We start from the raw sequence: 15,072 nt of genomic DNA on the forward strand, positions 1-15,072 counted from the left end.
CATGCAATGCGTCTGTGCGTTGGCATTCGCGGGGTATCTAGGTTTGTAGGTATCTGGTGAGCTCAGAGGTGGGGTTAGAATCACCAAGCAGTAGGAAAATTCACGCATAGGTATGGGCCTAATGGTTGGTGGTTGGTGGTTTGGAGATGAGGGGATTCCGAGAGAGGAAGATGATAACTGTGGAGTCGATAAGCCGGAGCCGAAGACCTGGGCTCTAGGCCCCTGTGGATTTATATTGATCATTTAGAGTCTGGCAATTCCACTCTCAGATATGCGAGACTATGCGAGACTTATGCAGTAGAAATGGCATGATGTGTCTTAGAGGCATTTATAGTCATATATGCACGGACCTCATATGTAGAATCAAGGAATATAGAGCGAGGTACTTAGGTTATTATAGATATATGACATATTTTATATGTAGTGGCACTTCAAAAAACAGGCTCAAAGCATACTAACCTTCCCCAAAATACCCAAAACGGACCAAAAAGAATTAAAAAAAGAAATGTTGTCCGGTGTCACTCCAAAAGTCATGACTACATGGATATGGCCCTTCCCCTCTTTTCTCTTTAAGTAGTCTTGTACTTGCTGTTCTTCTTTTTTTCTGTACTGGACATTCTTCAGCTTACAGCTCTCTAAATTCCACTTCCCCCTTTACTCCTTTCATAATGTCAACCATCCCAGATGCAGTTGTACTGACCGAACCAATCCAACCGACTGAACCTCGTCGGGAGCGAAGATCTTCCGTAGGAGCCCCCATTGCCGATCTCCAAGGTCCTGTCGGCCCGGGATTCAGTCGTCCCAAGCACAAGCGCACATTCACCGGCCTTGGGCCTGCCGAGATTAAGAATGTCGAAGCTAGCATTCCTGAGCCATTACGAGAGGCGTGAGTACCTGCCTTCCCTGGGGCCCTAGTACTTGCTTATATTTGGACTAATCATATTCCTCGCAGCTGGAGGAAACACGTACGTTGAGAGGAAATGAGATGAGATTGGGGGTTGAAATGCTAATTCTTCGATTTAGTCGGCTTCTGAATTCAACACCAAAGAAGAATTTGAGGTGAGTCCGACTTGCATTCATACTTGATATTTCGGGTTTAACGCCTCCCACAGAAAGATCTCGTCCGCCATATCGAAACAACCCTCGCTCGCTCGCTGTATAATTGCGATGAGTTGTATGTGCTTTGTGTCCTTGTTTCAAGCAGTTCTTTGCTGACTTGGGGATTTTTATAGGGCCGCATACTCCGGAACCGCGCTTGCTTTTAGAGACCGGTTGATCATCGAGTGGAATAAGACTCAGCAGCGTCAGACTTTCACCGATCAGAAGCGAGTCTACTGTATGTGATCAACCCGGTGGCAGAAGACAATGGCTAATCGCTGGTGTAGATTTGTCGCTCGAATTCCTCATGGGACGTACATTGGACAATGCTATGCTGAATGTTGGCTTAAAAGATGTTGCTCGGGGCAAGTGCTAGAAGAATTTATGATCTAGACTATCGCTAACGACACTAGATGGATTGAGCGATCTTGGATTCCGCGTCGAGGACGTCATCAACCAGGAGCACGATGCAGCATTGGGCAACGGTGGTCTGGGGCGTCTGGCGGCGTGCTTTTTGGACAGTATGGCGACGCTGAACTACCCAGCCTGGGGATATGGGCTGCGATACCGCTATGGTATTTTCAAGCAGGAGATTGTCAATGGCTACCAGGTGGAGATTCCGGATTACTGGTTGGATAACAACCCTTGGGAATTCCCGCGACATGAAATCACGGTCGACATCCAGTTCTATGGTAATGTCAAAAAATGCCAGGATGAGAGTGGCAAGATCTCGCACTTGTGGGAGGATGGTGAGATTGTTCAAGCCATCGCGTATGATGTCCCCATTCCCGGGTACGGCACGAAGACCACCAACAACCTTCGTCTGTGGTCCAGCAAGGCCAGTACCGGAGAGTTCGACTTCCAGAAATTCAATGCTGGAGAGTATGAAAGCGCAGTGGCGGACCAGCAGAGAGCGGAAACAATCTCAGCTGTGCTCTACCCCAATGATAACCTTGAGCGAGGCAAAGAACTGCGTCTGAAGCAGCAGTACTTTTGGTGTGCTGCTTCGCTCTTTGACATCGTTCGCCGGTTCAAGAAGACAAAACGGGCTTGGGGCGAGTTCCCTGATCAGGTCGCTATCCAGCTTAACGACACCCACCCAACCCTTGCAATTGTTGAGTTCCAGCGCATCTTGATTGATCAGGAAGGCTTGGAATGGGATGAGGCATGGAGCATCGTTACTAAGACCTTTGGGTATACTAATCACACCGTCCTCCCCGAAGCGCTGGAGAAATGGTCTGTCCCGCTGATGCAGAACCTGCTTCCGCGACACTTGCAAATTATCTACGAGATCAATCTGTTCTTTTTGCAATCCGTTGAGAAGCGGTTCCCCAATGATCGAGATATCCTTTCGCGCGTCTCGATCATTGAAGAATCGCACCCTAAGATGGTGCGCATGGCCTACCTAGCCATTATTGGCTCTCACAAAGTCAACGGTGTGGCCGAGCTGCATTCGGACCTGCTCAGGACTACTCTCTTCAAGGATTTCGTGAAGATCTATGGACCAGATCATTTCACCAATGTCACCAATGGAATCACCCCGAGACGTTGGCTCCACCAAGCCAACCCTAGGTTGTCTGCGTTGATCGCAGAGAAGCTTGGAAGCTATGACTTCCTGAAGGATCTCACCCTTTTGGACAAGATAGAGGCCTTTGTCGATGACAAAGCCTTCCGCGAGGAGTGGGCGGTCATCAAGCGGGAGAACAAACTACGCCTAGCCAGACATATCAAGGCCACCACAGGATTCGATGTCAATCCCAATGCCCTCTTTGATGTGCAGGTGAAGCGTATCCATGAGTACAAGCGTCAGCAGCTCAACATCTTTGGAGTCATCCACCGCTACTTGAGTATCAAAGCCATGTCAGCTGAAGAGAAGAAGAAAGTGGTGCCTCGGGTTTCCATCTTCGGAGGCAAGGCAGCCCCCGGTTACTGGATGGCGAAGACTATTATCCATCTCATCAACAAGGTCGCCGATGTAGTGAACAAGGACCCAGAGATTGGCGATCTTTTGAAGGTTATCTTCATCGCGGATTACAATGTCAGTAAGGCGGAGATTATCTGCCCTGCTTCGGACATTAGCGAGCACATCTCAACCGCTGGTACTGAAGGCAGCGGCACGAGCAACATGAAGTTCGTCCTGAACGGTGGCCTGATCATCGGCACCTGCGATGGAGCCAACGTAAGTCTTCTTTCACCTATCCTACATCAAACTTCATCCCAGTAATACTAACCCAACTTATAGATCGAGATCACCCGCGAAATCGGCGAGCAGAACATCTTCCTCTTCGGCAATCTCGCCGAAGACGTCGAGGACCTGCGCCACCGACACTTCTATGGCAACTTCAAGCTGGACCCACAGCTGGAGCGCGTGTTCACCGCAATTAAAGACAACGTGTTCGGCGACAAAGCTGACTTCTCTGCGCTCACAAGCTCCATCGAAGAGCACGGCGACTACTATCTCGTCTCGGACGATTTCAACTCCTACATCACCACGCACGAGATGGTCGACGAGGCATTCCAGAATCAGGAGGAGTGGCTGGCCAAGTCGATTACCTCTGTCGCGCGCATGGGATTCTTCTCTATGGATCGCGTTACTAATGAGTACGCTGATAGTATCTGGAATGTCGAGCCTCTCGATGTTACGGAATAAACAGGTTGTGGTTTGACATGGGAGGTGTCAAGTCATTTTTCTTTTGATTTGATGATTGTGATGAGTTTTTCATTAGTTCTATGCCTCTTTCAGCATTGCTTTGTTCAATATCCTTAGCATTAATAGTACACCGATCTTTTTACAGGTTCAGTTATACAGATCATCCATCATTTAATTAGAAGACATTATATGCAATTGGTTTATGTAGAACTAGGTATATATACCACCCAATCTCGATATACAGCACAATGTACAAACCCAGAAGATATATCCTACTTCGAGGCAATAATGACTGAAATATCGAACCAACACCCACTCCATGCCAAAAGCAAAAGCAAAACGAAATCCAAACATGAGAACGTCAACCCATAAAATATACATCAAATAATTAGAGCAACAACCTCACTCCTGAATCGTCGGCTCATGAGGCTGTTTAGGCTCCGAGAAATAACCCGGCCAAAGCGCCATCTTCTCATCCCGCGAAGGCGTAGCCGTAGCCATAAGCGTCGGAACCTGCAATCGCCACCATTAGCATTTTCATCTTTTAGGAAAGTATGGGCAATGAGAAACATACAGCCTCTTTACTAGAAATTCTCCTCCACATATTCGCACGCGGGTTATACCGCACGGGTTTGCCAACTCCACCCGTCTTCTTCTGATCCTCCAGACTAATAGCCTCAACCTCCCTCTTAACATCAGCGAAGCTATCAAACGGCGTATACGCGATGTTATGTTCGAGACAATACTCCTCGAGGCGTAGACCGCGGCGAGCAAAGAGGACATCAGCCTCGCGGGCGGCGGCGAGATCAGACACGCCATCGCCAATGAAGATGATCAGCGGGATCTCGCCGGGCTCGCATTCTGCTTGTGCTTTTGTGCGTCCTTGGTTCACGCTCTCGGCTTTGTCGTGGCCGGAATCGGTATTGTCGCGCCAGATGGGTTTCCACGGGATACCGCCTGGTGCTTTTAGGTCGTTTGCGACGATTTGGATTGTCGAGGCCTGTGGGATTTGGAGTGAGATTATTAGAAGGTGTTGATTGTGGAAGATGGCTTTAATTATGTATCGGGGTATTAGGGTATTGATTGGGAGGGAGTGGAATTGAAAACAACATACCTCTTTCTCGCCTAGGAAAAGATCCAGCGTGCGCTGCAGAACGGGTTTTAGACCTGCGCTGATTACGTTGAAGGGGAAACCCTCGCGCACGCAGTACTGGTGGAATTCGCGGAAGCCGGGGTCAAGTTCGAGGTTCTTTTCCATTATGTCGAAGCCGTCGCCGAAGGGGATGCTGAGGGATCCCCACATGTCGTCGGAGATTTCGCGGAAGGTTCGCTCGCCGGTTTTAAATTGCTCTTCGAGTTTGTTGCGGTAGGCTGCACCGCAGCCGAGATTGTCTACTAGGACGTGCCCGGTGTCTTGGAGGAAGATTGTGCCGTCGAAGTCTGGGGTTTGTTAGTTTCGGGGTTCATGTTGTGTGGAATTAGGGCTTTGTGGTTGGAATTGAAGGGTTTGGACTAGGATTGGGAGGGTATAGGGTAGGGTTTCTCGACGATAGTGAATAGTAAAAGGTTTTCATACCGGAGAAGATGATGATCTTTCTCTTTTGGGGGGTTGCCTGTGAGATAGCCATTTTGGTATAGAGTTTAGGGGGTTGTTCTATAGGTGAGTAGGTATATGGAGAGAATTGGAGGGAATTGGAAAGATACGGAGTACAAGTTAAAGGAAATGAAGCAAAACAACCAAGTCACGATCCTAAGTACGAATTCTTCAAGAACCTGGTATTCTTCGTGGCAAACAAGATGGACCAGGAATATGACGTAGGGATATCTAACGACATCAGTGTGGGCCGCAAAGGGGGGCTCATCTGAACATCGTGAGAATTCGAGGGTTGATATAACAGGCGCTGATTGGCTGTCACCAGGGGTCCGCATAAAAAATGCCGAATAGTGGAAGGCCGAGGCTGAGTCTTTGATGAGATTGGTCAATGTCATTGTAAGTGGATGCATGATATACATCATACATTTCAACGCTAAGAGACTGTCAAATAGTATAAATAGTATAAATAGTAGGAAGTAATCTAAGCCGTTAATTCAGCAACCCGACGTTGCAATTCTGGTACAGCCCGTAACTGCAAGTCCAATTCTTCCTTCTCACTGTGACAAAGTTAATAGGCGTTCGGCATGGAAAATTGGGAAATTGGGGAAACTTACTCTTCGAGCTTCAAGCGCCGCTCCCAGTCTAGACTGGTGAAGATGTAGCCGCCCTGGCCATCAAACTGCAGGATCTTCTGGTGATACTTCCAGAGACTGCGTCGGTGCGAGACAGTCATGAGCGTGGTACCAAGTTTCTTGGCCGTCTCATACATAACCTTCTCAATTTCCAGCGTCACCGAGGATGTACACTCGTCCAAAATGGCAAACTTGGGTCGGTGGTAGAACAATCGAGCCATAGCAATGCGCTGCTGCAGACCACCGGATAACACGTCGCGCCATTCCTCCTCTGCATCCCAGCCTCCAGGACGGTCTACGACGGACTCGATCTCAACCACTGATAGGACCTCGTAGAGATCGGCGTCAGTGACACCCTTGGCGCGCATCTCGCGCACTCCATCTGGGTAGATCACTTGCTGCCGCAGGGTGCCACGGGACAGGTATGGTCGCTGGGGAATGTAGAAAATATCCTGGAAAGGGGGTTTCTTCAGCGTACCTCCGTATACCGGCCAGAGCCCGCCCAGGATCCGGAAGAGAGACGATTTGCCGCACCCGTTGGGTCCGACAATCAAAAGGTGGTCACCAGGGTTAACAGTGAAAGAAAGCTTACGCACCAATACGTCACCGTTGGGGGATACGATCGGTACATCGGTGAACTCAATTGCGTCGCTTTCTATGACTTTACCCCGACCAGACAGCACCGCCGCATTCTCTTCCGTTGAAGCGGAAGATACCAGCTTCTTCTCGAACCTTCCAGCGAGGAGGTCGTCCATCACTTCCAGTAATGAGGAGACACGCGAAGTGTAGCCTGCCAGCTCCGAGATTTCTTTGTAGGAGAACATCAATCGGCCAAAGGCATCCGAGGAGGAAAGCAACATTCGACGATTTGTGACGAAGCCTGAGAGTAATCAGAATGTGAAAATTCAATATCAAAGGACAACAACTTACTTTCAGTGTGGTCTCCCATGCTGCGAGTAGCCTGACCGGGAATCTTGAAGAATACAGGCACACTGCAGAGTACCAAGCCCATAGCTCCCCAGAAATATTTAATCACAAAGTCCTCCATGAATCCATGGTAAAGACGCCGGCGCAGAATGCGGTTCACATGCTTGATCAGCGTGAAATAACCCTTGTCCAGGGTATCCTTCTCAGCCTCATGGCCATGGTATAGCGCGACTTCTTCGCTGTAATCAATAAGCCGTGAATGAAGGAAACGGAACTCGCCCTCCAGCCGGGCCTCATCGGCAACATATTTGCCAAATGGTGGAGTCAGCATACGCATAACGTTGGCGGACAACTGCACTAGCAGGCTCATGATGAACAACCCTTCACCGCCGACATTCTTGGAGAGCGAGTAATTGTAAATAGCCATATCGAGAATAGGCTTAGCCAAATTGGAGTATAGTTCTGCCAGACTGTCCGAGAAGCGAGACACATCAACCGTGACAAGCTGGTCGGGGTTCTTTATTCGATCGTCCAGGGCGGAGATAGCATAGAAAGTCATGTTGGACAGATACTTCTCATGGATATAGTCCGTGAGACGCTTGCGATAGCTGAGAGCAAGCTTGCACTGATGGTAAGAGAGCTAATACGGCAAATCATCGAGTCAGCAAATGTATTGAACGGTCGCGTGCCAGCACCGCAGACTCGAAACCCAGGTCCCAATACCAAGGGCTTACCATAGAATTAGTGAAGGTAGCAGGGACAGCCACAATCATCCACCAGAAAAGACCGAGCAAGAAATCCTTCCCTTTACCGCGCACCAAGTTGCTCACAAGTCTTCCATCCAGCTCGGCGACGTACAAACTAAGCACCGTCCGCAGCACCAGGAAGACGCTGTGGCTCACCAGCAGTCGTAGCTCTTTGCTTCGCCATCCAGGTATGACGATCTTCAGTAAGCGGAGCAAGTTCTTAAAGAATTCCCGGTTGATCTCCACGCGCTTCTTGCGGGGTTGTTCCTCATCGCCTAGACTGCTAGTGCCGGGCCGTCGGCGCAGGTCTACCTGCTGTGACGCGGCTTTCTGTTCGGAGATGGCATTGTGGATTCGTTTGGCGAGCGCGGCGAAGAGGGCAAGATATACGGCGCGTGAAATGTGGGTGCGGTTTCGCAGGTAGAGGGTTGTTAGCCTGGAGAGGATCTGCTTGATGGAGCGTTCGGGCGGTAGTAGTTTGGACTGAGCGGCCATGGCGAAGCTGTTGGATGCTGATCAGCCAGATCCGGGCGCATACATGTCCGCTGTTGAGTGAGTTGGGTGGGTTGAGGAAGTTGAAGGATTTGGGGGAGTTGAGGAGAAATAGGCCATTGCCATGACGGAGGTGACATGTGATACCCCAGGAAACTGGGGATGTTCAGCCGAGGAACCCACTTTCAGGTAATCTCACTGGCCTAAGGCAGCCAATACCATATTACATATTACTACTTGGAAGATGTACTCTAACCCATTTAATGAGAGAAGCATACATGGAGATGGGGGAATTCCTTGATTATAAAGAGTAGTACAGCCCTGAAATAACCACATGTAGTCACGCAGAAACAAAGTAGTGGCAATGACAATGAAGATGCTAATAATAGGATTCCGCCCCTTTCGTGCCCGCCACGTATATACAAAAGACCGGGCTGAGTAGAATATACTCAAAAGACACGCGCGCATGGAGTATATACAGGTATAATAAAACGCAAGCTTGCAAAAGAATACATAAGGGGTCAAGATGGTAAATCAAGATGAAAATGAAAATAAGAGAACCTAAGGAGAGGACTTGCTCTCTGGTTCATCGCAGCCTGTCCTGGGATTTAAATTATCCCTGGGACGTATACCACTATTGATCTGGGCGGCAATCTGGGACTGCTTGAAGCGCTCGAATCCTTCGGCGTCTTGTTGCTGAGCAGCATAGAGTTCATCAACGGTAGTCCCGAGATGATTATAGGCCATGTCGGCGTCAAAATCATCGAATTGAGACAAAGACTGCTCGTGATGCAGAAGATCGAGCTTTTGCCGGAGAGCGACGATGTGCGAATCATCGCCTCCGTACTCGAAATCTTCGTCGCCGTCGCCAGGGACTAGAGACGGTTTGAGGAAGTCGCGGCGGAGGTTCTGGCCGATGCGGTGGATGTGTCCTTCTTGGGAGGTCATGGCCCGAGAGTGGAGGGAGGTCATAGAGCTAGTGCGAGAGAGGCGAACGGCATAGTGTTCGGCGTCTTCCTCGTCGCCACCAGTCTCGTCAAGCTGACTGCTGTTGAGATTACCGCTAGCACCGATAGAGCCGGTTCCATCGTCATCGCCAGAGTGTTGGGAGATGGTGTCGGGAACCGGAACAGCAGGCGAGAGCGGAGGAATGACACGAGTTTCTGGGTATTCATCCTCAAAGCGTTGGATCATCCTTTGCAATGTCACGTCCAAAAATTGCAGGCGGCGATAATTCGCGTCATTACCAGCACGATCTTCGCGAATAAGAGCTGACTGGATCCGAACTCTGATATTGCGCGCAGATTCCAGTAGATTCTTCGACATGTCGCGAGGCCGCTTGGTAGGAACACCTCGAGACTTACGGCGTCGGGGTGTTGTGGTACCACTCGCCGGTAAAGATTGCTCTCCGAGAACATCGAGACCGTGCTGGTCCAGGTTCCCGAGACAAACACCCAATGCTTTGACAACACCTGTGCCCCCAATAACGTAGTCCTCATCAGGAGCGGCCTCATCTTCATCATCATAAGGCTCTTCGGAAACACCAGCGTGTCCGACAATGTGTTGTAAGATTTCTGGTATAGGGACATCCTCAAGTGGAGGAGTAGAGTCAGAAAGCTCTTCTGCAATGGCGCCACCCTCAAGATTCCGTAGCGAGTAAGCCACAATCTGGGACCCTAGAGCTTTGACAACTTCGTTGTTTTCTGCAACGGGAACATCGATATCGACTGCAATGATTGTCCGTGAAACACGGACGGCTGCCATCATAGACGCATACACAGCACATGCTTCTTCCTGGGCAACGGGGTCTGTGGTAGAGGCCAGATCTACAATTTGTTCATTCTCCAAAATATTCAGATGACACAGGCTGGGGCACTCTGGCAATACCTCAGCAAGACCAATGACATGATCTGGCGACAAGTCGACATCAGCGAGATGGAAGCGCTTCAAAGACGTCATTTTCGGCAGGAAGCGACGGAATGCCCCCAGCGCGCTAGGCTGCGACGCGAATAACTCTCGATTGTGAGAGAAGTCAATGAACCGGAGATTATGAATCTGCGCAAGCGATTGGAGCAATGGGAAAATCACCGAAGGATTGAGGGAGCAATCCGCCAGGCTCAGCGCGTAAAGTGGCGTCTCAGGTTCAATCGCGTCCGTGACAATATCGAGATCATCCTTGATAGCGTTGCCACCTAGATCCAGTCCCTCGCACTGTCCGGCTTTGAGGTACTCGACCACATGCTCCAGACCCTCTCTTGTCAGACCATTGTTCGCAAAGCCAAGTCTTCGCAAACCCATTTTGGTGGTCGCCTGGCAGATTTGCTTTACAGCGTTGACCGAAGGATAACACTCGCTCATGAGTAGTTCTTCAAGATGATCCCCAGCAAAGCGCTCTGCCAGGGCACTCGCGAAGATAATGCTCACATCGGCCATAGTTGACTGGGCTTGGCCCGTTGTCCCGGGACTATCGATAGGAACCTGGCCTTGGGGGAAAGGAATACCCGACAAATCGATAGCTTTCAAGGATTTCGACAAATGAACAAAAAGGCTGATATGGCGCCATCCTTCCCGACCGATCTTCGTGTTGTCCTTCAGAGAAAGCTTTTCTACAACACCATATCGTTCATGGTCATTGGAATCTGGAGATTCCGGTCTTCGTGACCTTCTCCGTCGATAGCGCATCTGCTCCACCGTCTTGGTAGAAAGTAGGGCCGAAAGGATTGCTCGCACGGAAGTATCTGTCAATGCACAGTTTTCAAGGATGAGTTTACGGACTGGAACGACCGCGAGCCAATCGCTGAATGTTGTCAAATCCTGTGAGGTCATAGGAAAATTGCTTAGATCCAAAACTGCTACTGTGCCGGGTGACTCGGCCAGTGTTGATGAAGGCTTGGAGATCTCGTCAACCACTCTTTTGAGGACAGGCGTCTCACGTAGCTGGCAACAACGGCGATAGATACGCACTGGATCGGTTGTCGGGTGACTTTGCGTTTTGGACCGTGGGACACCTGACGCTGGTGATGGGCCTCGGGAATACTCTTCGTCATTCTCTGGATCGAGTTGCAATGGAACCGAACCATTCGCGACTGCTTGTCTTCGTTTTCTCTCCTTCCGTTCTTTCCGCTCCGCCTCGGACCTTTTCTTCCTTTCTTGCTTCCTTGTTGGATCAGTCCCTTCCCCACTGGGACTGGGGTCAGTAGATGGCTTGCTGGTGGTATTTGTCGGAGGAGAGCTAGACTGAGCTCTCGCATCACCAGTGACCGGGCCAGGAACCGGAGCTGGGGCTGCGGCGGGAGACGCGCTATCCTTCTCAGCCAATGTAGCTTGGGGATGCTTCAAAGCTCCAGCTTCGTCTTGCTCTTTCAATTTGAGATCAGCCTTCCTGAGCTTGTGGCTATTAGACTCAGGTGGAGGCTGTCGCAATTGGTTGGTTGGAGGAGCTTCCTCGTCATCGTCCCGATGGGAGATGCCCGCAATTTCAACATCCACACAGAACGCTACTCGGTTGAGTTTGGCCTGGTTCAAGTCCGCAATTTTGCATCGGTGCCGACTTTGGTCAATGTTCATTACGCGACGTGGACAGATCGAGCCATTGGGGTTCAACTTGGGCAGGCCACCCGAGTTGGACGAGAACTTGCGTAGCGCATTGTGAATAAACGAGGGCCCCTTGGGGGATGACGAAGTAAAGGGATTGGAATCGTCTTTCTTCTCTTCTTCCTTGTCCCTTGGGGAGTAGGCGGCGCCGAATGGGTTGTGCGTTTCGAGGGGCGAGGTTGTTTTCGGACTCGCGGGACTGGCCTTCAGACTAGGTTGCGATGGCGGGGTAGATCCAGACGAAAACTTCGAGCTTAGACTGGAGATCCACGAGTTTCGTCGTCCGATAGGTTTGGGGTCCGTCTTGCGCGATGCTGGCGAGGGGGTAGATGGCTTTTGCTCCTCATTCTTCTCGAGTGCTGGGGGTTTCGCTTGTACTGGCGCTGCATCATTCTGGGGAGCTTGCTTCGGTTCTGAGGTAGAGGGGGCCGGTGTCGGGCGTGCTGGGTTGCTATTGGAACGAGATCTCCGATGTGACTTAGATTGAGAGGTCGCTGGCTCTGCCTCTGTACCAGGCTTATCGCTCGCTGATACTGACTTTGTGCGAGACAAATGATCTGAAGAGAGTGTCAAAAGCTGTCCCGATTCCGGATCTCCAACAACCCATGACCTGAGGCTGAAAAGGTGCTAGCATAAAAAGTGGGACTTGCCTTTTTGTGAATGATGAAGCCAGCTCACGTCCACAGTCTGAACTCCTTCCATTTTGAAATGCCTCGAAAGTATGAGATTAAAACAAACTAAGTTCACAGTACCCAAGCGGTCGTCGAGGGTTTATCAGCGGTGTGGCGTCGTATAATGAGCGCAATGACTGGATAGGACTAGATCGAGCGACGCATAATTGGCTGGTCCCCCACTTTCCGCTGATGAGCACAAAACGATTCGAAAGGAGAATCAGGTGGACAACACTAGAGGGCTGACAACGAATAAGGTGGAAATGCTGGGAAATGCTAGGGAATGCCGTATGATCTGCGACCGAGAGCTCTCCAGATGCGTTAAAAGTACTCCGTACACCGGTTACAATTAATGGCAACCCAATGTCATGGCTTGTTTCAGCAAGAAATGCATAGTGAAATCATGCAAGAGGATACTAAAGGGACAGAGAGGGCGATATTGGCAGACTTTCCGGATGCACTTGGGGCAATTAAGCATGCAACTAAGGTGACATAATCGGGGGAGGTCGGGACACGTGAGTATGTAACATAACCAATTTACCAATTTGACGGCTAAGAAACTGTTGAACTTTGGGAAAAAGTATATATTTTCATATATTTTTATTGGGGGGGAAAGGTAATAACTGGAGAATTGAACCAATCCGGAGAATGTTCGGTTTTCCGGTGGCGGAAGACACAAGACCTACAACATACCTAAGAATACCTAAGTACGTGGAGTCCACGGTGGATGAGGTGGGGGAACCGGAATGTTAAAGAGGAGTTTAGTTTCGACACTAAAAAAAAAAGGGAGCATACTGGTGTTGAACACCATAATGCTCAATAAATACGGGTATCCGCGATAATAAAAACACCTAAAAACGCCACCATGTCTTAAGGGGAAAAGTGCCGAGCAGAGACAAAAGAAAAAAAGATAAAAACAAACGCCTCCGAGGGGTATGCGATGAAAAGAAACAGTCATCACGGCGTCAAGCGGACCTTGGGAAAATTGGGGACGATTCCGCAGTCCTTCCGCACATAAACCCCTATTTACTCCAGACCGGGAATATTCTTGAGATATTCCCAGCCATACTCCTCCTCAGGCTTCTCGGCTTCCATGCCAAGCGCAAAGCGGTAGGCACGAACTTCATTCTGCAGACCAGAGATCACGCGAGTGGGGACATCATCTTCTTCGCATTTCAAACGGTAGGCAGTGCGGATCATTTCGGCACATTTCATGGTTTGTGCGTGCCAGTAGTCCCGGTCAAGTCGGCTTTCCAGATGGGCGTCGCGCTCAGCTTGGAGGAGATTATTGTAATGCTTCTTCTGGGCAAGGTAGTGCATATTGTTGTTCTGGCAGTAGTTGCGAATTTGTTCGACCATGATACCAACGGCGGTCTCAAACTCTCGGATCATCTTCATGTTTTCTTCGCGATGGTGCTTGTGATCAGCACTGACAAGCTTTTCCTTGGCCAGGGCACGCTCAAGTTCGGCAATCCGGGCAGCTGCTCTAGGCGTTAGCGAATGAGGATGTGAATCGATCCTCCTAAGGTCAACATACTGAGGTTATCGCCCTGCTGGCCATTCGGACCAGAGCTATCGACAATACCGTTCTTCTAAATTCGAGTTAGCTGAATATCCAATTCGAATGCATGTTCGTAGGTCCCACATACCACAATCTCTTCCGCATTCGCGACGATGTTCTTGGTCACATCTCGGTTGTTTTTCAACACATCGCTTAATTCCACAACCATCTCATAGAGATGATGCAAATCCATCTGATGGCCGGCGTTCATCGGAATTGTCGCACCCATGGCGCCCATTCCGCCGCCATTGATTTGGGTGGTGACCGAAGAGTGAGAGGGAGAAGGAGACGGAGTCTGGCGGGGAGGGATGTTGGGTATGTTCATCGCACCAGTATTGTTTTCGACATAACCCGAGAAGTTACCGGAGCCGGTACCGTTGGTAGCCATACTTGTGGTGTTCGTGTTCAAAGAGACGTCGGCGTCGGCGAAAGCGCGATTCAGTTCCTCAAGTTGAGGATCGTCGGGAGTGAAGGATTGCGGAGTTCCGGTGCCGTTATCTTCGTCGAACCAAGAGGCGTGGTTTTCAACGCCAAGGACCTCCGATTGAAACTTCTCAAGGTCACGGCGAGTAACGTGCGTGGAGCGACGGCGATGCCCACGCGTGAAAGCCTTGGAAGGGGAGGGGGAAGTGTCGCCCTCGATGGTGGCGGGTGCACTCAAGTCAAGAACAGTATCGTCAATGACACTCGAGTCTGAATCAATGGCAGTCTCGTCCAGGGAGCTCTGATCAGAATCACAGGTCTCCAGTAGGCAGTCGACAAGCGTGTTGTGCTGGGAGCTCACACTAGCAAGTGGGGCTAGCGCTGAGTCAACACGTGATCTATAGGATTCACGTGATGGCCCCATTCCCACAAGCTCCCTCATCTTCTTGAGGGTACTCATTCGGATGGAAAATAACAATTAGGTGGCTGCAAAGCAAATCGACAAGAAAACGCTCATCTAGGGAAGTCGATTTCCCAACATATCGGTGGGGCGAAGCCTATTTCTTTCCGACCGGCGGAGGACGAGTGTGTAAGTGTAATGGATCAATGACGATCGAGATTTGGAGAGAAAACAGGCCCTCGCCCAGTACAAAATATTTAATTATGCTTCGGTGCAATGGCACG

General features: G+C 50.1%; 5 protein-coding genes across 5 annotated transcripts; 1 reads left to right on the forward strand and 4 right to left on the reverse strand.

The window, feature by feature from the left end:
* Nucleotides 1-668: 668 nt before the first annotated feature.
* On the forward strand, nucleotides 669-3,748 carry glpV (glycogen phosphorylase; the record flags this gene model as incomplete). Its single annotated transcript, XM_016743439.1, has 8 exons — nucleotides 669-886; nucleotides 953-965; nucleotides 1,024-1,059; nucleotides 1,113-1,174; nucleotides 1,233-1,336; nucleotides 1,386-1,412; nucleotides 1,512-3,277; nucleotides 3,341-3,748. 8 exons carry the CDS (start codon nucleotides 669-671, stop codon nucleotides 3,746-3,748), a joined length of 2,634 nt encoding a protein of 877 aa, XP_016596162.1.
* Nucleotides 3,749-4,150: 402 nt separating this feature from the next.
* PEX2_061690 (uncharacterized protein) lies at nucleotides 4,151-5,376 on the reverse strand (the record flags this gene model as incomplete). The annotated part of the gene is made up of 4 exons (XM_016743440.1): nucleotides 4,151-4,261; nucleotides 4,323-4,748; nucleotides 4,863-5,188; nucleotides 5,325-5,376. The coding sequence occupies 4 exons, from the start codon at nucleotides 5,374-5,376 to the stop codon at nucleotides 4,151-4,153; spliced, it is 915 nt and encodes a 304-aa protein (XP_016596163.1).
* Nucleotides 5,377-5,823: 447 nt separating this feature from the next.
* Nucleotides 5,824-8,142, reverse strand: PEX2_061700 (ATP-binding cassette long-chain fatty acid transporter PXA2; the record flags this gene model as incomplete). The annotated part of the gene is made up of 4 exons (XM_016743441.1): nucleotides 5,824-5,899; nucleotides 5,957-6,854; nucleotides 6,905-7,541; nucleotides 7,636-8,142. The coding sequence occupies 4 exons, from the start codon at nucleotides 8,140-8,142 to the stop codon at nucleotides 5,824-5,826; spliced, it is 2,118 nt and encodes a 705-aa protein (XP_016596164.1).
* Nucleotides 8,143-8,700: 558 nt separating this feature from the next.
* PEX2_061710 (putative cell wall biogenesis protein Mhp1) lies at nucleotides 8,701-12,435 on the reverse strand (the record flags this gene model as incomplete). The annotated part of the gene is made up of 2 exons (XM_016743442.1): nucleotides 8,701-12,360; nucleotides 12,412-12,435. 2 exons carry the CDS (start codon nucleotides 12,433-12,435, stop codon nucleotides 8,701-8,703), a joined length of 3,684 nt encoding a protein of 1,227 aa, XP_016596165.1.
* A 995-nt stretch (nucleotides 12,436-13,430) lies between these two features.
* PEX2_061720 (uncharacterized protein) lies at nucleotides 13,431-14,848 on the reverse strand (the record flags this gene model as incomplete). Its single annotated transcript, XM_016743443.1, has 3 exons — nucleotides 13,431-13,885; nucleotides 13,942-13,996; nucleotides 14,054-14,848. 3 exons carry the CDS (start codon nucleotides 14,846-14,848, stop codon nucleotides 13,431-13,433), a joined length of 1,305 nt encoding a protein of 434 aa, XP_016596166.1.
* Between the last annotated feature and the right edge of the window lie 224 nt (nucleotides 14,849-15,072).

Source organism: Penicillium expansum (assembly GCF_000769745.1).
Source record: "Penicillium expansum strain MD-8 chromosome Unknown contig192, whole genome shotgun sequence".
Classification (NCBI taxonomy): Eukaryota; Fungi; Ascomycota; class Eurotiomycetes; order Eurotiales; family Aspergillaceae; genus Penicillium; species Penicillium expansum.